Source organism: Erinaceus europaeus, chromosome 3, assembly GCF_950295315.1.
Source record: "Erinaceus europaeus chromosome 3, mEriEur2.1, whole genome shotgun sequence".
Taxonomy (NCBI): domain Eukaryota; kingdom Metazoa; phylum Chordata; class Mammalia; order Eulipotyphla; family Erinaceidae; genus Erinaceus; species Erinaceus europaeus.
The window spans coordinates 87,805,970-87,826,386 of NC_080164.1; the positions used below are offsets into that span (position 1 = coordinate 87,805,970).

Here is a 20,417-nt window from a genome sequence, read left to right on the forward strand (position 1 = left end):
CACATGGCGCAAAGCCCAAGCACTGGAGTAAGGATCCTTGTTTGAGCCCCTGGCTCCCCTCCTGCAGGGGGGTCACTTCACAAGCGGTGAAGCAGGTCTGCAGGTGTGTCTATCTTTCTCTCCCCTCCTCTGTCTTCTCCTTCTCTCTCGATTTCTCTCTGTCCTATCCAACAACAACATCAATAACAATAATAACCACAACGATTAAAACAAAACAAAACAAAACCAGGGCAACAAAAGGGGAAAAAATGGCTTCCAGGAGCAGTGGACAGGCACCGAGTCCCAGCAATAACCCTGGAGGCAAAAACAAAACCAAAAAAAAAAAAAAAAAAAACCCAAAACAAAAAAAAGTCAAAGCCTTTCAAAATGACCTGTAACTTTGGGAGAACCACTGCAGTCTCTAATGGAGGGGATGGGGACACAGAACTCTGGTGGTGGGAATTGTTCCCCTGTTATTTTATAAATCACTAATAATAAAACAGTTAAAAAAAGATCTGTGTATGTAGGGCCCACCATAATTAGAGCCTCTGCCTCCACTCAAGGTTTTTTCCTTTCCTGGGAGGAAAGTTACCACTCCTAGTATCCTTGGACAACGCCCTTCCGGAGGCGGGCCTGGAACCTCCGAACTAGGAGTGCAGAGAGCCTGCGGGTGCCCTCACCCAGCGCCCAGCGAGCAGGGTAGCAATGACCTCCAGCGGGGGGCAAGGGCGAGGACCCGCACCACCCAGGACGTCCTTAGGCGGAGGTTGATGCTCCGCGCTACCAGTCCCGCCCATGAAACCTGTCTCCGCCACTCAGAGAAAGGAAACCCTACTAATCCCACCCCCTTCCGATATCCCTCCTCTCTATTGGTCCTCTCCACTGTCCGTCTTGTGCACATCGCCGCTGATTGGCTTCCTCCTCCCGCGCCAGCGCCGGCCCCTCCTAGCCGGGGAAGGGCGAGTCACGCCAAACTGGGCGGAGAGTGTGCCGGCCTCTCTCCTTCGCTCGTCAGGGCGGCGGCACCGGCAGCGAGCGGGGACGGGGCGGGCGGGCGCATCACGGGCGTGGAGGCAGGGGGAGCAGGCTCATTGTTCCCGGAGCCATCGCCGCTGCAGATCCTCCGGCTCGCTCGGCCCCGATCCTCCGAGTGCGCCGCCACCTCCTACAGCCGCCCGCATCCCCGAGCGGCGTTCCCTGCGGCCGCGGCAGCTGCAGCATCCTCGCCCGCCGCCATGGAAGACATGTACCAGTCGTCCTTGGTCTCCTCGTCGGCCGACAGCCCGCCCGGGCCCGAGCCCCCGTTTAAGTATCAGTTCGTGAAGGAGCCGGAGGACGACGACGAGGAGGAGGACGAGGAAGACGAAGAAGAAGACGAGGATCTGGAAGAGCTGGAGGTGCTGGAGAGGAAGCCCGCCACGCTGTCGGCCTCGCCCCTGCTGGACTTGGGCCACGACTCGGTCCCCCCGGCGCCCCGGGGACCTCTGCCGACCGCGCCCCCCGCCGGCCCAGAGCGGCCGCCCGCCTGGGACCCGAGCCCCGTGTCGGCGCTGCCCGGGGACGACGAACCTCCGAGCCGCCCGCCGCCGCCGCCCCCCGCCGGCCCCTCCGGTCCTGCCAGGACGCCGCCCGCACCGGTGCAGGTCCCGGCCCCCGCCCCCGGCCCGGGCCCCGCCGCACCCCCGTCCACACCGGCCGCGCCCAGGCGCCGGGGCTCGTCGGGCTCCGCGGGTGAGTGCGGCCCCCCCCCCCCTTTGTGTGCGGGGCCCCGCGGCTCGGGCGGAGCCCTCCCCGGGGAGGGGGGCTTTGTTCGCTCACCCCCCACCTCCAGCCTCCGAGGGAGCCTTTGTTGTCTGCTTTCGGGGCGCACGTGCAGCCGGGGGCTGCGCTCTGAGCCCCGAAAGTTGGGGCTTCCCGGGGGATGCGCGGGGCAGCCTGTCAATCAAGGCCTGGGGCCTCCGGCTTGCAGGCGAGGCTTTGCCCCCAGCGGGTGTGGGTGGTTTCTCCGGGGTGGGGGGGGGGAAGGCACCTTTGGGCTGCTCGAGCTTTGGGCCCCCACCTTGGGGTGCCCCCCTGACCCCGCCCCAGCCCACCCGGCGCGGGTGCGGTGGGGAAAGGCCGCAGGGAGCGTCTGCGTGTTGGCAGAGCGCCTCCAGCGGCGCGGGGCGCGGGCCCTGGGTGCAGGGGGAGAGTGCGGGCGAGCCCCGCCGCCGCCCAGTTCATCCGGTTTGTGATGTGGCGGCTCCGCCAGCTCGCTGCAGCCTGGGACAGCGCCCTGGGCGCCAGGGCCCTTTGGGACCCTTCAGGGGTGCGGCTCGGCCTGACTCGGCCGGGGTCTCTGCCGCGGAGGCAGAGGCTGGCTGCCAGTGCGGACAGGTGTGGCTTCTTGAGCGCATCCTAATTTATATATATATATTAGTTTTTAAAATTTCTTTATTGGATAGAGACAGTCGGAAATCGAGAGGGAAGGGGAGATAGAAAAGGTGAGAGACAGGGAGACACCTGCGGCCCTGCTTCACCACTCGTGAAGCTTTTCCCCTGCAGGGTGGGGCCGGGGGGCTCGAACCCGGTCCTTCTGCACCTTAACGAATGCGTTGAGCCAGGTGCGCCACCACCTGGCCCTCCTAATGTAATCTTAACGGGGAAGAAAAGAGGAGAAACATCAAAATGGTCTAATTCTTAAACAAGGGAAACCTGTGGCAGGAGTGGACCATTTGAAATACACAGATTGATACATGTTTTAAGGCTCATATTTTCATATATTGGCTAAAAATACTCCATGTGTATGTGTGTGGATGTGTACGTAGATATATAGATAAACGGCTTTTTATAAAGAAGTTAATGTCTTTTAACTCAGATGAGCAAAGTCTGGAAAGATTTTTCACATCTTTTTATTCACTCAAGCCCTGATTGTAGATCATATTTATTTTTAGGCAATTGTTTAGTTACTCTTTTATCTTTGGAAATTGTTTTGGAAAGGGGAAAAGTCGGTTAGAAAATGAATTTTTATTGGGTAAGTTATGAACATTATAAGTAGGATTTTGTTTTTCTGGAAATACTACATATTTTTTATTGCCATCAGGGTTTTTAAAAAAATTTTTTTTAATATTCCCTTTTGTTGCGCTTGTTGTTTTATTGTTGTTGTCGTTGTTGGATAGGACAGAGAGGAATGGAGAGAGAAGGGGAAGACAGAGAGGGGGAGAGAAGATAGACACCTGCAGACCTGCTTCACCGCCTGTGAAGCGACTCCCCTGCAGGATGGGAGCCGGGGGCTCCAACCGGGATCCTTACTCCAGTCCTTGCGCTTTGCGCCACGTGCGCTACCGCCCGACTCCCGATACTACGTATTTTTTATTTTCTGCAATATGAAACTAAATTTGGTACACTGTTCTTTAGTCTTTATTTAAGAGAAACTAGCTGGGGAGGGATGATTGTAAATGTCTCCATCCCCTTTATAAAAAGTTGCTCTCCATTGCATATATAACCACCACCAACTGTGAATCTACTGTAAATTATGCCTAGTAATTGGAATTTATCTAGATGAGTTTTGTGGGCATTTTTTTTTTTTTTTAATGGACACACAGTTACATAAAACACTGACTAATGAATTTGGGACACTTTTGAATAGGAAATTTCTGCCCCCATGATATAAGGAAGCAAGAATATTCTTTAAAAAGTCAAGTATATTAAAAAAAAAAAAACCCAACACTTAGTCTGACTTAGCTTTGTCAAATATGGTTATTCACTGGGCAGCTTGTAGCTGGTCGTGTTTAGACATAAGAGTGTCTTGTGAGGACCTTTATGTAGAGTGGGGCACAACAATCAGGTAATAGAACTACCTTCCAAGAAATTCTCTTTTATAGGATTTTAGAGATGATTCATTTCTAGACAAAAAATGGAGGTAACTGGATTTTTTTTTTTTGGTTGTTGTTGGTGGTGTTCCATTTACTCCTTTTCCACAGCAGGAAAGTAAGCAAATTGTAATGGTTCTTAATACTTTAGTGTACATATGTACTCCAAAAGCGTTGCTCAGCTCTAATCAGAGTCCAGTGCTGGCTCACTTTTTGAAGTCTAAAGGAAAACCCTTTCTCCACCTGCAGAGGGAAGCTTCACACTGGAACAGTGCTGTAGGTGGCTCTTTCTCCATCTCTCTAGCTGAAAGGAAAAGATTGAGCTATGGGGAGTGGTGGCATCTTAGCAGCCACCAAGCCCCAGTGATAACCTTGGTGGCAAACAAAACACCCAATAATGGTGGTGGAAGAAGAGGAGTAACTCCCCCCCCCTTCTTCCTTTTTTTTTTCTGATTCAGAAAGAAGTGAGAGAAAGTAAGGTGAAGCTAAGAAATATAAGACCTTTGCAAATGGCTGAACAAAGACTGACTTGTCATCTTGGGTTTCTGCAAGGGGACAAAGGGAAGAGTTCTGCTCTTAGGGTAGTTCAGGTTCAGGTGGTGACAGCAATCTTCTGGACATTTGACTTTTGGAATACTGAATTCAGAAGACTGAAGGGAGGGGCTGGGTAGTGGTGCACCTGGTTAAGGCTCTTGTTATCAAGCTCTAGATCCAGGTTTAAGCCCCCTGTTGGGGAGGCCACTTCTCTAGTGGTGAAGCAATGTTGTAGGTGTTTCTGTTTCCATCCTCCTTCCCTCTTGATTTTTCTCCTATCAAAAGTAATAACAAAAATTTTTAAAAAGGAACTTACATTAAAAAAAGACAAAGGGAGAATATTATCTTCTCAGTGGCTTTTTTCCCTCCCCTTTTTATCAGCACTGCTCAGCTCTGCCTTATGGTGGTGATACTAGGGATTGAACCTGAGAACTTGGAGCCTCGCGCATGAAAGTCTTTGTAAATAAATATTTTAAAAAATATTCCAACAATGACTGCATCAATAATAACAATAATAACTACAACAAGGGCAACAAAAGGGAATAAATAAATATTAAAATAGAAAGTCCTTTTGGTGTGTAAAAAGTTGTCTTTTAACTCAGCTGATAGATATATAGGCTTTAATTCCTCTAGAAATGCGGGGGGGGGGGGGGGGCGTGGGGTGGGTGTGTCACCCAATATTGAGAAGCTTCCCTGCTACAGCTGGGGAACAGGCGCTCAAACTTGGGTCCTAGCGCAGGTCCTTCCACATAGTACTATGTTTGTGCACTTTACCGGGTGCATTATCGCCCGGCCCCTGTATAATGATCCTTAAACAGAAACAGTTTTGAAGAATTAGAACTGAGAGGACTAAGAGTAGAGACAAAGAAGAAAATAATAGCACATGGTTAGAAATATACACTCACTTAACTGGAGAGGGTTTATGCTTCTGCATAAAGCAGACCCTGCCATGTGAATTTTACACATTGTCATTTATATTCTGTTGTAGAAACTTCTGTTTCTGTTGGGGCGTAAGCTGTGATTTTGCTGTGTGCTGCTGTGCTTGGAGCATCCCCAGTGCAGTGCAGTGGCAGTGACAGGAATGAGCCTGATGTGTGTGCGTGGTGACAGCATTTCAGAGAAGCATTTCACTTCAGGGTGGACAGGTGGTTGCTAGTCACCAGACCTTTGAGGTTCTTCGAGGAAACATACTGTATAGAAGTTTAGGTAGTCGGGCAGTAAGTAGTGCAGCGGGATTGGCGTAAAGATCCCGGTTTGAGCCCTCGGCTCCCCACCTGCAGGGGAGTCGCTTCATAAGCATGAAGCAGGTCTGCAGGTGTCTTACCTTTCTCTCCCCGCCTTTCCCATCTCCCTCCATTTCTCTGTGTCCTATGCAACAGTGACATCAATAACAACAACAATAACTACAACAATAAAAAACAAGGGCAACAAAAGGGAAAATGAATAAATAAAATATAAAAAAATTAAAGAAATTGAGTTGAGATAATCATAATCATCATCATTAAGGATGACGTACTGATTCCTGAACATGTTCTAAACCAGTGGTAATGAAGGCCCCAAATGTTTGGTAAATATGGATTCTGGGGAGTACTGGATGCTAAATAAAGGAAATTAGGACTTTATCCTCCTCTGCTCTTTGCTCTCCTATCCACTGTTCCCCTTGCTTTTGATAGTATACATTAAGAAGCCAGCACTGCTTTTTTGTTGTCAAAATAAAGGGGTATTTCTTTACTATTTCCCACTGCGCCACCTCCCAGAGCACATTTCTTTACTACTTTATTACTTTTCATCCCTCTTCTGGATTTCCACTTTAGGTATTGGGAGAGAGAGAACACTGAATTGCACCATGAAAGCAATGTTTAAAAAATATTTAATTGATGTCACTATTCAGAGGTCTGGAAGAAAAAAAAAAACGGAAATTACTTAAAATGCTTTAGAATGCTTTTTCAGTAGCTGAAACTGGAGACTAGTTCATTACTAATTCAGTGAAATGGCAAAGGAAGTGCTGTTAAGAGACTGAGAGGCATGGTTAGTCGATACATAGAATATTGTTGCTTATGAAATCAATTTCAGAAGCCACCTAAAGTTGCTATTTGCAATGGAAATTTGTACAGAATTGAACGTTGCTCACAGATAAAGGTTATGGCCTGGGAATTAAAATACCGGCCTTTTATAGTAAATATGTGATCATTTATTTTGGCATAGAGGCACATAATTAGAAATGTGAGAAGACTTCCGAGTGGTATAGTTTAGACATAAAATATCTGGGTGGTTTATGTTTTCATTTTCTTTCTTTGCTACTGAGGTTCCTCTGCTCTGGGCCATCTTTTTCAGGTAGAGATACACACTACCACACAGAAGCTTCCCCAAATGTCATGGGAAGTAAAGACTCTAACCTGGGTCTTGTGCATGATGAAGCAGACTCCTTCCAAGAGTTGTCAATAGAATGTCTAGAGAGGGGTTGGGTGGTAGCGCAGTGGGTTAAGTGCACATGGTGCAAAGCACAAGGACTGGCCTAAGGATCTCAGTTCCAGCCCCTTGGTTCCCCACCTGCAGGGGGGGTCACTTCACAAGTGGTGAAGCAGGTCTGCAGGCATCTCCCCCCCCCCATCTCCCCATCCTCTCTCGGTTTCTCTCTGTCCTATCCAACAATGACAGCAATAACAATAATAATGACGATGATAAAAGGAAAAAAATAGCCTCCAGGAGCAGTGGATTCATAGTACAAGCCAAGTGATAACCCTAGAGGCAAAAAAAAAAAAAAAAAAGTCCAAAGAAACAGGCCCAAGAAGAAGATGCCTCTAAAGTAAAAGATGCCAGACTCTATACCATCACTCTCATCCCCCTCCCATCTGTATAGGGACAATAACAAGAGTCAAACTGATGAATTTAGAGATTCTAAATAATTTCTTTTGTTAGATCATATCTAATTTTCTGACTAAGAATAAAAGTTGAGAACAAATGATAAGGTCCCAGACCAGTGAATTATATTTCAGTTTGGTCCAGAGGAAGCTCAGTATCAAGTATATAGTCTTATTTATCCATTTTTGTAACTCAAACATTCTCAAATCCATTTTAAAAATGAAGTGATGAGTATATGCGGACACTTTGATAAATATCACGTGGAATAGTATTTAGGAAATATGCCATTTTAGTGCTGTTTGAAACTTAGAGGACTTAACTGTGACACTTAAAAAAAAATTTTATTTATAAAATGGAAATATTGACAAGACTAGGATGAGGGATACAATTGAACTGTGACACTTCTGACAGGAGCATAAGATCTACTATTTAGTAATTCTCTATTTTATGTGTAGTTTTTTCACAGTGGAAAATGCAGTTATTGAAACATGGCTGCCAGGCCCTGACTTAAATAGCAGTCTATTATTATTATTTAAAAGGACTCACTTATTTTATATTAGAGCAGAGCACTGCTCAATGCTGGCTTGTGGTGGTACCAGGGATTGAACCAGTCATCTCAGAGCCTCAGGGATGAGAGAGTCTGCTGTGTAGCTGCTACTATGTATTCCTAGAAAATGGCGAATTTTCAAGATACTATGCTAGCCCATGACAAAAGTGTCAACCAAATAGATGGAGTCTCTTTATTCTTCCCTGGGACAGAAGAGGAAATAAGTGTTAAAGACACACTTATTTATTTTTCTTTTCATTTCTTTCAATTTGTTTATTTTATTTTTATTTATTTTATTATTTATTTATTTTTCAATTTATCTATTTTTAATGAGAGAGAGAGAGAGACATACACCAGAGCACTGCTCATCTCTGGCTTATGGTGGTGAGGGGGACTGAATCTGGGACTTTGAGCCTGAAGCATGAGAGTGTCTTTGCATAACCATTATGCTGTCTACTCCCACCCTTCTTTTAGCATATTCTTTGAGACTTTTTCTTCCTGTTTATACAGACCCATGCCAATCCCTTTGAGGATAATACCAGAAATTGGAATGAACTGTAAAGGCAAAATAGTGGGGCCTAACTTGACTGATTGTAAGAAAATATAACTACAGTTTTCTCAGTCTAGGGCTGGCAAGACAGCCCACCTGAGAAAATATCTTTTCCAGGTGCATGATCCAGGTTCGAGCACAGCCCTCACATTTCAGTGTACTCTTATCTTTTCCCTCTGTCTGAAAAATTGGCCCAAAGCAATGAAGTCTGGATGCCAGAAACAAGTAAACAAAACCTAGTGTATCGATGCATTTATTTACACATACAAGGGAAAAACGAATGTGCCATATTCTATTTAACTGGTCTGTTATTAATAGTGGTTGATAGTTGTTTTAGTCTATTATAAGTAATGTCGCTGTGAACACCTTTATATACACGTTCTTTGAATATGCATACTTTCTAATAAAGAAATGCATGCTATTTTATGTCTTGTAGGATAAACTCATGTAAGTAGAATTATTACTGGCTCAAAGGGTTTGTGGATTTAAAATGTTGATGATATCAAATGGTCCTACAAACAAATTACCCCAGTCTATACCCCCACCAGTGGACCAGTCTCTTTTTTTCCTTGTGATTTTAACACAGTATACTAGTGAATTAGTAAATAGTTTAGCAAAATTGTCTCTTAAAAAAAAATCATTTATTTATTTTTGACATACTGGCACTTACGTGCCTGTGTGATCCCACTGTGTGGTGTCAGGCAGGTTGACACATGATAGATTTATACTGGTGATCTCTTGGAAGTTCAGTTTTAAGAAAATTAAAACATAATTTTTTTTTTTTAAGTCATAGTTAAGGCTGAGTGATGGGATAGAAGTCTGTATTTGTTCAAGCTGCTGGTTCCCACCTGCAGGAGGGGAGCTTCACTCTCCTTCCATATTTCCCCCTTCCCTCTAAGTTTCTCTATCAAATAAATGTTTTAAAAATTAGAACTTAAGGACCTCTGAGTCTTAGCTGTTCAATACCATTGAACATATATATATATATATATATATATATATTTTAAAGATTTGTTTATTAGAAAGGTAGGAGGAGGGAAAGAACCAGACATCACTGCTGGGGATTGAACTCAGGACCTCATGCTTGAGAGTCCAATGCTTTATCTATTCACTGTGCCACCTCCTGGACCACGATGTTCTAATATTTCAGTTTTTATGCAAATTAACTATTACAGGGTAGGGAAGGCTGCACAGTGGTTATGCAGTTTCAGTTTTCCATTCCACCATGAGCCAGAGCTGAGCAGTGCTCTGGTCAATCACTTTCACTAAAGTAGAACAAGTAAGATACATTTTTTTAAAAGTTACCTAAAAGTAAAACAACTCTAAAAACAGATCCTTTTGCTTGTATAGGGCAATTGTGAAAATTACAGTTTAGAAGATCAAGTATTTTATTATTATATATTTTAAAATTTCTACTTTATTTTACTATGACAGAGAGAAATTGGAGGGAGATAGACACTTGCAGACCTGCCTCACCGCTAGTGCCCTTAGGTGGGGCACGAGGGCTTCTTGCACGTGGTGATGTGTGTGCTTAATTGGGTTCACCATTGCCCAGCCCCATCACTATTACAGTTTAGGGGCTTTCTTCTCAAAATAAAATTCTGTTGTTCCTCCTACTGAAATTTTGCTGCTGAAACTTATTGCAGAAACTGTTAGCTCAGTACCAGTGGAATCAACATTTTAATAGTCTGTTAAGAGTTGTGGGTAAAATTTGTTTCCACATAATAGAATTCTAGCTTTTTTTTTTTCTTTTTCTTTTTTACATTGCATTATCTCTTCGTTGAAGGAATTAAACATTTTTTTACCTTACCGAAAAACTCAAACATAAAAAGAAAAAACCAGAACCATGAATGAAATCCCATTAGAGCTCTGACTGAGCCCCAACAAACATCAGCCTGTGGCAAATGGTGCCAATCGCGCACCCTCATCAGTACTTCACTCTTATCTTGTAGACGTGTAAGTGCTCCTGTAAAACACAGCCACGGTTCTCTTAATGAAGTGCTTTCCCTACAAATTTAACAACACATATGCTACCAAATATCTAGCCAATGTTTACATTCCATATTATTTGGTGACTGAGTTTTTTTTTTATCGTTAAGTTAAAAAATCAGGATTCAACTAAGGCTCACTTAGTGCCATAAATTATTTGTTTTATAAGTATCCATGGATTCTCCCTGGCTGCTTGCACACACATGCATTCTGCTACTTGTGTAAGAATACTTTTTAAAATTAAGCTCATTTTACATGCAGTAAAATGCATAACATGTTACAGTGTTCAAGGACCCAGGTTCAAGTCCCTGGTCCCCATTTGCAGGGGAAAGCAGGAGTGGTAAAGCAGTGATGCAGGTATCTCTCTCTCTTTGTTTTTTTTTTTTTTTCCCTATCTTCTCCTTCCCTCTGGCTTTTCTTTGTCTCTCTCCAGTAAATAAATATACAGTAAAATGTCAGATCATGTGGCCTGAGAGGTGATACTATTGCATAGTGTTACACTCACAAGCATAGGGTCCTGAGTTTGATCCCCCAACACACTGGATGCCAGTGACGCTTTAGTTCTCTTTTCTGTTCTCTTTCTTATTAACAAATCTTAAAAAAAGAAAAAAAATGTGTAGCTCTTAATAGTTTTGTGTTTTGCCAAGTATACCAATTCATTTATCTCATACCTTGTCAAAAATGTTATCCTAGAAAGATACCCAGGGAGGAAGTTAGTAGTCTGTTTAGTTGAGTTCTTGCTGTGCCTTCCAAAAGCTCAACCCTGAGCTACACCGTTTGAATTTTTTAACCGTAGATTAGTTGGACTGTCACAGGGCATTGTCTGCTTGCAGTCATATACAAGTGTAGACGCCTATGTGCCTGATTACTTTGCATTCAGTGAATTGATTTTTTTTTTTAACCAGAACACTGCTCAGCTCTGGCTGATGGTGGTATGGGAGATTGAACCTGGGAATTTGGAGTCTCTTTGCATAACTACTATGCTATCTATCCCTGCCTGCGTTTAGAGAATTTTTGAGATTTAGCAATGATGTTATAGGTGTCTGTAATTTGTTTGTATTACTTCTGAGTAGTATTGATAAGATATACCACACTTAAGTTTTCACATGTTAATAAACATTTGGTCTGCTTGTGGATTCTGTGTATTATAAACAAAAGAATTCCGTGGACATAGTTGTATAGGCTTTTTGTGGACATATTTTCTTAAAAGATGTATGTATGTATGTATGTATAAATGGCAGAAGAGAGAACCAGAGCATCACTCTGGTACATGTAATGCTGAGGATCCAACCCTGCCGCAGTGTTGGATTAGAGAGAGACTTAAGACAACAAATAACCCCATCCAAAAATGGGGAGAGGACTTGGACAAAATATTCACCACAGAAGAGATCCAAAAGGTCGAGAAACACATGAAAAAATGCTCCAAGTCTCTGATTGTCAGAGAAATGCAAATCAAGACAACAATGAGATATCACTTCACTCCTGTGAGAATGTCATACATCAGAAAAGGTAACAGCAGCAAATGCTGGAGAGGGTGTGGGGTCAAAGGAACCCTCCTGCACTGCTGGTGGGAATGTCAATTGGTCCAACCTCTGTGGAGAACAGTCTGGAGAACTCTCAGAAGGCTAGAAATGGACCTACCCTATGACCCTGCAATTCCTCTCCTGGGGATATATCCTAAGGAACCCAACATATCCATCCAAAAAGATCTGTGTACACATATGTTCTTGGCAGCACAATTTGTAATAGCCAAAACCTGGAAGCAACCCAGGTGTCCAACAACAGATGAGTGGCTGAGCAAGTTGTGGTATATATACACAATGGAATACTACTCAGCTGTAAAAAATGGTGACTTCACCATTTTTAGCCGATCTTGGATGGAGCTTGAAAAATTCATGTCAAGTGAAATAAGTCAGAAACAGAAGGATGAATATGGGATGATCTCACTCTCAGGCAGAAGTTGAAAAACAAGATCAGAAAAGAAAACACACGTAGAACCTGAAATGGAATTGGCATATCGTACCAAAGTAAAAGACTGGGGTGGGTGGGTGGTGAGAATACAGGTCCATGAAGGATGATAAGAGGACCTAGTAGGGGTTGTATTGTTATATGGGAAACTGGGGAATGTTATGCTTGTACAAACTATTGTATTTACTGTTGAATGTAAAACATTAATTCCCCAATAAATAAAAAAAGAGAGAGAGACTTGATTACTCAGAGCAGAGCAGTGATAATAGTCAGAAACTCAGCATTTTCTTCTATAGGTTTGTTCCCCTACATGGGACAAATTCCTACATGGGAATTTCTTATAGGGGATGCAGTGGTTATTTCGAAGTCTATGGGTTACATTATAGGTAAGGAACCATGAACTTGAGAAACTGAACTAATGAGCACACTTGACTGTTGCTCAAGAGGGAACCTGTTTAAACAGCTTTGAAAAGATAGGAAGACCAATGGTGCTCTGTTCTGTTGAGCAAGTTCTGCATGTGAGAGACACTCACTCACTCTCTCACTCTCCTCCTTGATCCATGATCTACCTGTTTTGTCTAGCTGCTGTTTTAGGGTTTCCTCTATTTCTTTCTCTCAGCACTATTTTGTACTTTTCAGTGTAGGGATTTTGTATCTCTTCTTAAATTAATGTCTGTATTTTGTCTTTCATTTTCCACTTAATCAGTTGCCAGGATATGGAAATTTAGTGATTTTTGTATACTTTTTTGAATCTCACATCTTTCTGAAATTGATTATCTATAGGTGGGATTAGTCTTTTTTTTTTTTTTTTTGTCTCCAGGGTTATTGCTGGGGCTCAGTGCCTGCACTATGAATCCACAGCTCCTAGAGGCTATTTTTTCCCCCTTTTGTTGCCCTTGTTGTTTATCATTGTTACTGTTATTATTGCTGTCATTGTTGGATAGGACAGAGAAATCAAGAGAGGAGGGGAAGACGTGGGGGTGGGTAGAGAAAGATAGACACCTGCAGACCTGCTTCACTGCTTGAGAAGCAACTTCCCTGCTGGTGGGGAGCCAGGGGCTCAAACCTGGATCCTTGTGCTTTGTGCTGGATTAGTCTTTTTTTTTTTTTTAACTGCTGAAATTTTCTAAGAGTTCTATTGTTGGCAAGTTAAAAGTTTTTACTTTTCCCTTCTGATCTTTATTCTGTGTGGTAAGAGGGCAGATAGATACCTTGCCTCCTTGTTTTTTTTCCTGCAACTTAAGGAAATGTATTTAGTCTGTCACTGTCAAATGTGACTGCCCCCAACCCCCTTTCCCCAGCTGTGGTTATCCTTGGGGTTTAGAGTCCGCACAACCACTTTACTATTCCTAATGACCACGCCCCTCTTTTTGTTTCTTTTTTTCTGATGGAGACAGAGAGAGGGAGAGATAGGCAGAGAGAAGGGGTAGCATCTGTAGCATGACAGCAGCAGTCCCACTACAGCAGTTGGGACCTGGGGTTCAGACCTGGGTAGGCCCTCACACATGGAAACATGTTCACTACTGCCCAGTCCTTAAGTGCGATGTTATCTGTGTACTTTCTCTAGCTCTTTTAGGTTCAGAAAATTTCTTTCCCAGTTAGTTGAGAATTTTTATGAAAATTGATGTTGGATTTTTTTCTTAGATTTTTAAAAATATTCATTCCCTTTTGTTGCCCTTGTTTGATTATTGTAGTTATTGTTGGTGTTACTGATGTCGTAGGATAGGACAGAGAAATGGAGAGAGGAGGGGAAGACGGGGAGAGAGACACCTGCAGACCTGCTTCACTGCCTGTGAAGTGACACCCCTGCAGGTGGGGAGCTGGGGACTCAAACCGGGATCCTTACGCCAGTCCTTGCGTTTTGTACCACCTGCGCTTAACCTGCTGTGCTACCAACCGACTCACAGATGTTGAATTTCATCAGATGCCTTTTGGCTCTTATCCAGAGAATCCTGTGTGTGTTTTGTTTTAGATTGAGACAAAGAGGGAAACAGTGCAAGAGACTACATACAGCACTGGAACTTCCTTTAAAGCACTGGGGCTATGCTCAAACTTAGGCCAGTGCACATTGCAAAGCAACATACCATGTAAGTGACCTATTTTACCAGTCCTGTTCCTGGGATTAAATACTTCATATGATTATACTTTTTTTCCCCCTTAATTGGAGGATTAATTTTTTACAGTTGACAGTAAATATAGTTTGTACATGCACAACATTTCTCAGTTTTCCATACAACAGTACAACCTCCACTAGGTCCTCTGTCATCCTTTTCCAGGACCTGTACTCACCTCTCAGCCACCCCAGAGTCTTTTACTTTGGTGCCATACACCAACTCCAGTTCAGGTTCTATTTGTGTTTTCTCTTTTGATCTTGTTTTTCAACTTCTGCCTGAGAGTGAGATCATCCCATATTCATCCTTCTATTTCTGACTTATTTCACTTAACATGATATCTTCAAACTCCATCTGAGATGGGCTGCTGCTTCTAGTGTTTGCCCTTCTTCCGTAGCCAGTCAACAGCATCAGGTTGAGCCTGATGTAAAGTTTCGAGACCTCCTTTGAATCTGGAGAGGTGGCAGTCGTTGACTATGTGGGTCATAGTCTGTCTGTAGCCGCAGGGGCAGTTCGGGTCGTCTCTGGCTCCCCAGCTATGGAACATAGCGGCGCACCAGCCATGGCCTGTTCGATAGCGATTGAGGAGGGCCCAATCATAACGTGCTAGGTCAAAGCCGGGTTGACGCTCGCAGGGGTCTGTGATGAGGTGTTTGTTCTTTACCTCAGCTGACTGCCAGCTCTGTTTCCAAGAGACTGGAACAGAGAAGTTCAGTGTAGGCATAGGGGACCAGATTGGATGACGAGACATCAAGCGTTGGACAGGGTGGGCGAAGATATCCGCGTATATTGGCAGGTCTGGTCGAGCGTAGACGTGGGAAATGAACTTAGATGATGCCGCATCCCGACGAATATCTGGTGGGGCGATGTTGCTAAGAACTGGCAGCCATGGGTGGTTCCTTGTCAGTTATGTTGTCCTTGTCAGTTATGGTTATGTTGTCCATGTCAGTCTTCTTGTCCATAGTAGTTATGCTCTGTGGAGTCACAGGAAACAACAAACCTGCAGATAGTGAGTCATTGTTCCCAGGGGAAATAGAGTTCAGTTCCTATCAACTTTTCTGCAAAACTTTCTTGTTATGGATCAATATATAGCTATCTTGTATGTGTTTCTATTTTAAGGATATGCTTTTAATAGATTCATTATCTGATCTTATGACTAACAGTGCTACAACTCATGCCTGGATGAAACTTAACATACTTATTTCCTCTCAGGAGTATCCCAGCTTTCTTGTGTTTAAAAGCACCAAGTTTGGGGCCAGGCTGTAGTGCATTCATGTTAAGTGTACATGGTGCAAATCGTAGGGACCTGCATAAAGATCCCATCTCAAGCCCCTGGCTCCCCACCTGCAGGGGAGTCACTTTATAAGTAGTGAAGCAGGTCTGCAGGTGTCTTTCTCTCTCTAGTCTGTCTTCCCCATCTCTCTTGATTTCCCTCTGTCTTATACAACAACAACAACAATAACAGTAAACAACAAGGGTAGTAACAAAAGGGGAAAAATAGCTTCCAGGAGCAGTGGATTCGAAATACAGGCACCAAGCCTCAGTGATAACCCTGGAGGCAAAAAACAAAACAAAACAAAAAAACACTCTGAGGAGTAGTACTCTAACACTGTGCTTAGGAAGCCATTTTAAACAGCATAGTCACCACACAGGTGAAAAACAAGACACTATATAGACTGAAAAAAAGCAAGAAGGCACAGGGGCTGTCTCTGAGACCTCAGTGGGGAAAGTATACTTGGTGAAAGGTTTCACTGCTTTTTTACATGCCAGTATTGGTTTTGAGTTCAACAACTTAGTGAGCAGGTGAATTTACAAATAGTAATTAGTGAATAATGATTGATTATATTCTAGCTTGCTGTTTTCATTTTTTTCCCCTGTTGGTATACATGAGACTCCTTCTGTTTCATTTGGTTTAAATCCCCCCTGCTTAACACTATTCTATTTTCATAACCACTTCATTCTATTTACATAACCACTGTTAACAAGTACCACCCTCCCTCCAGGACATTGGTGGTTCAGTGATAGGATTCTCGCCTGCTCTGCCCCCTCCTTGTCACACTCTGATTTTCACCAGTCACTGTCGTATGCTTTACATTGGTTTGTTCTAGCCCTCCCCGCCAAGAGAATTGGATGAGTCCTGTTAATTTCGCGGGCCTGCTTGGCCCCGCCCAGAGGAACCCCGAGAGAGGGTTCCTGAGTCAGAGGGTTCCTGAGTCGGAGAGTTCGAGAGTTCCTGAGTTCGAGAGTAAGGGAGAGGGTTCCTGAGTTCCAGAGAAAAAGAAAGAGTGCTTGCGCCGCTGCAAAGAGACAGCAGAGTTCTGTTTGGTGATTAGTTTGTCTTAGTTTGTGAATCGTTGTTCCTGAATAAAGAAATACAGCTTCCCTGCCCAGCCGTATGTCTCTGGTCATCTCTGTTAACCGCCCGTGAAGCTAAACTGGCCGGCAAGAGCCCGAAAAATTTTAACAACAAGTTACTTTTCTCTCCACCCTCTCTATGTCACATCCTGTTTCCACCCTACTTGGCAAGTATATATAAAGACAGCATTGTAAGTTTTAGGGTACTGTACTTTGAGTTTAGCTTAGCTTGTCTTAGATTGTGCTGCGTCCTGCATGAATAAAGAGATACTGCCTACAGCTCAACCATGAGTCCCTGGTCGTCTGTTACCCGCCCGTGAAGCCAGCACGGCGAAAACAACATAACCCGTCGAAAACAACATTCCCCATTTTTAAAAGGTGTTCTATTACCTGTAGATTAAATTGTTTTCTTTTAAAATTTTTTTTATAATATTCCCTTTTGTTGCCCTTGTTTTCTTATTGTTGTGGTTATTATTGTTGCCGTTATTGATGTTGTTGCATAGGACAGAGAGAAATGGAGAGAGGAGGGGAAGACAAGGGGGAGAGAAAGATAGACACCTGCAGACCTGCTTCACCACTTGTGAAGTGACACCCCTGCAGGTGGGGATCCAGGGGCTTGAATCGGGATCCTTATGCTGGTCCTTGTACTTTGCACCACGTGCGATTAACCCGCTGTGCTACCACCCGACTCCCAGATTAATTTGTTTTCAGCAAGAGGTTAGGTCATTTATTGTTTCTGCCTTAAACATTTTTTCTTTTTGGTTATTAGTTCTTTGACATCTAGAATGTATTTCTTTGAGTTTTTGTATTGATCTGACTTGGGGTTTATTGAGTTTCTTAGACTTGTGGGCTGACATTTTCCATCATAATTGTTTATTTAAGGAAAAAAAATTGATTTATTGTATGGAGAGAGGGAGACAGACCAGAACACTGATCACCTCTGGCTTTGTAGTGGTGTTGAGGCTCGAACCTAGAAACTCCAGACCCAAAATTTGAAAGATTGTTGTACTAGTCAGTGGGGCTTGGTGCCTGCGCTACAAATCTATTGCTCCTGTGGCCATTTTTTTTTTCTCTTTTTGAATAGGACAGAGAAATTGAGAGGGGGGAGGGGAGGAGAAGATAGAGATGGGGAGGTAGGGAGAGCTAGACACCTGTAGCAGACCTACTTCACCACTTGTGAAGTTGTCTCCCCTGCAGGTGAGAGCTGGAGGCTTGAACCTGGATCTTTGTTCAGGTCCTTGCGCTTAGTACTATGTGTGCTTTACTGGGTGCACCACCGCCCAACCCCCTCTGCTTTCTCATGACAGTTGTTGTTGTTGTATAAATTTTGCCCAGTTTTACAGTTATTCATGATGTTTGTCCAGTATAATTACTCTGATATCTACTATCAGGCGCTCTTCTTTATGGCTCTAAAATGGCAGTTGATTTCTGTGGCTCAGTAATTTCGATAAGATTTTACTGCCCCATTATACTTTGGTTGATAAGGTCAGGTTTTGAAATGAACATCCTAAGTAAATACTTAGTGTAAGGGTGTGTGGACATTGGTGAGATTGTGGATATATATATTTGAGTTGAGCAGTAATGAAAACTGACATACCACTTTAAACAAAATGTCTTTAGTGAACTTTAATTTTGAAGCTGAGCCTTGTGTGTGGCAATAATTAGCTTTCAAGGTATGTAGTCCTGAGGCAGCTAGCCTGTGGATTAAACTCTTGATTTAAGCCCAACATTCAGGCCAGCTGGACGAACAGATCATTCACAACACTTTTCTGTGAATGATGTTCACCTTTTGTACTCTCACCTACCATAGCAGTTTCATGAGATCATTTTGTCAAGGTTGGTAAGGAAATACAGGCATGACTGCTTTGCCAGTTCAATTAAAGATTTTTAAGAGTTGCCACTATGTGGCTTTGAATAAGTTAATTCTATAAAACTTGCATAACTGGGAATGTGGTAGGAATGCGACATAGAAGGCAAGGGTGAGTACCAGACTGCACATGGTGAAATTGAATTTTACTGTGTGTCAGCATTTAGACTTGCAAGAGAGAGAAGCATGGATGGGCTTGATTAGGGGGAATTCTATTTGGTTGACACAGCTGTCATATCAGGAGTCCTTTGAGATGAGTTTAGACAGTTAAGTTAGAACCATACATTGTAGGGCCTTCTTCATCTAAATATTTTAGGTGTCAGCAGATAGCGGGGTGCTTTTAAATGGGGTCCTTTTAAATGTTTTTGAACAAGAGAATGTGTGTGTGTGTGTGTGTGTGTGTGTGTGTGTGTGTGTGTGTGTTGTATTTTAGGAGTATTAATTTGATATCAGAGTGGAGAGACTTAAGGATAATTCTGGCTTCTGTTTGATCTGTTAGTGAAAACATGTTTGCTTTTTTAAGAAAAATAAGTGCCTACATTTTTAGTGAGGGTAGTGGCTATAACTAAGTCCTTAATATCCTATTTTCTGCTTGTCAGAATAGCACCAGTGAGACTGATGACTTAGGCAACCAGCAGCTCAGCTTCCAGCATCTCAGTCTTGGATTACTTTTCAGTTTCAGTCTCATTCCTGCAGTCAGTGTACACTGTTAGCGGTTTTTGACTTGTGCTTTAGTACAAGTACTTTATACTGCATGCCACAGTACAAGATGCAAGGGTGACATTACTCTGTTTAAAGATAGTTGACAGACCTGAAATACCAGTGATGGCTGGCTCCTCATTTATTGACAAATGGTTTATAGAACAGCTTTCAGGAACACGGTCACTAAGTGAGGACTACTTGTATACCGTATCTCAACACTGCAGAGCATTGTACCTTTTGCTTAGTTTCCTGGTTATAAAAGTTAATTTACTCAGGAGTTGGGCAGTAGCACAGTGGGTTAAGCGCACATTGGGCAAAGCACAAGGACTGGTGAAAGGATCCTGGTTTGAGCCCCTGGCTCCCCACCTGCAGGGGGGTCCACTTCACAAGTGGTGAAGCAGGTCTGGAGGTGTTTTATCTTTCTCTCTCTATCTTTCCCTCCTCTCCATTTCTCTCTGTCCTGTCAGCGACATGAACAACAATAATAACTACAACAACAATAAAAAAGGGCAACAAAAGGGAAAATAAATCTAAAATTTTTTTTAAAAGTACTAAAAAAGTTAATTTTACTTGTAAAAGATAGATAGATAGATAGACAGAAAGACACTAGCACTGGCTAAATGCACTTGACTTAATGTACTGCTTTGTTATGTGCATGACCCTGGTTTCAGCCCAGCCCAGCCTAGCCTCAGTGAAGGAAGCTTCCATACTGTGATCTTATTCTCCCTCCCTCCCTCCCTCTTAAAAAAGAGAAAAATCAATATATATATTTTTCTTTTTTAAAAATAATATATTTACTTATTCCCTTTTGTTGCCCTTATTTTTTATTGTTGTAGTTATTGCTATTGTTGTTGTTGGATAGGACAGAGAGAAATGGAGAGAGAAGGGGAAGAGAAAGATAGACACCTGCAGGCAGACCTGCATCACCACCTGTGAAGCGACTCCCTTGCAGGTGGGAAGCCAGGGCTCGAACTGGGATCCTTAAGCCGGTCCTTGGACTTTGCGCCCCTGCACTTAACCCTCTGCGCTACTGCCTGACTCCCCAGTATATATTTTTTCAAAACAAGTCTTGGAATTTGGTAATTTGTCAGTCAAAATCTTA

The 20,417-nt window shown here is 43.3% G+C and overlaps 1 protein-coding gene across 3 annotated transcripts in view; it reads left to right on the forward strand.

Moving 5' to 3' along the window:
- The first annotated feature begins 952 nt into the window (after positions 1–952).
- RTN4 (reticulon 4) overlaps positions 953–20,417 on the forward strand; it is a 65,480-nt gene continuing 46,015 nt past the window's right edge. Inside the window, exon 1 of one of the 3 annotated variants that reach the window (XM_060187641.1) lies at positions 953–1,710. In XM_060187641.1, coding sequence (XP_060043624.1) covers positions 1,215–1,710 — 496 coding nt within the window. In that variant the 5' untranslated portion in view covers positions 953–1,214. The remainder of the gene's footprint in view (positions 1,711–20,417) is intronic. The other 2 variants (XM_060187642.1, XM_060187643.1) reach the window with 2 other exon arrangements.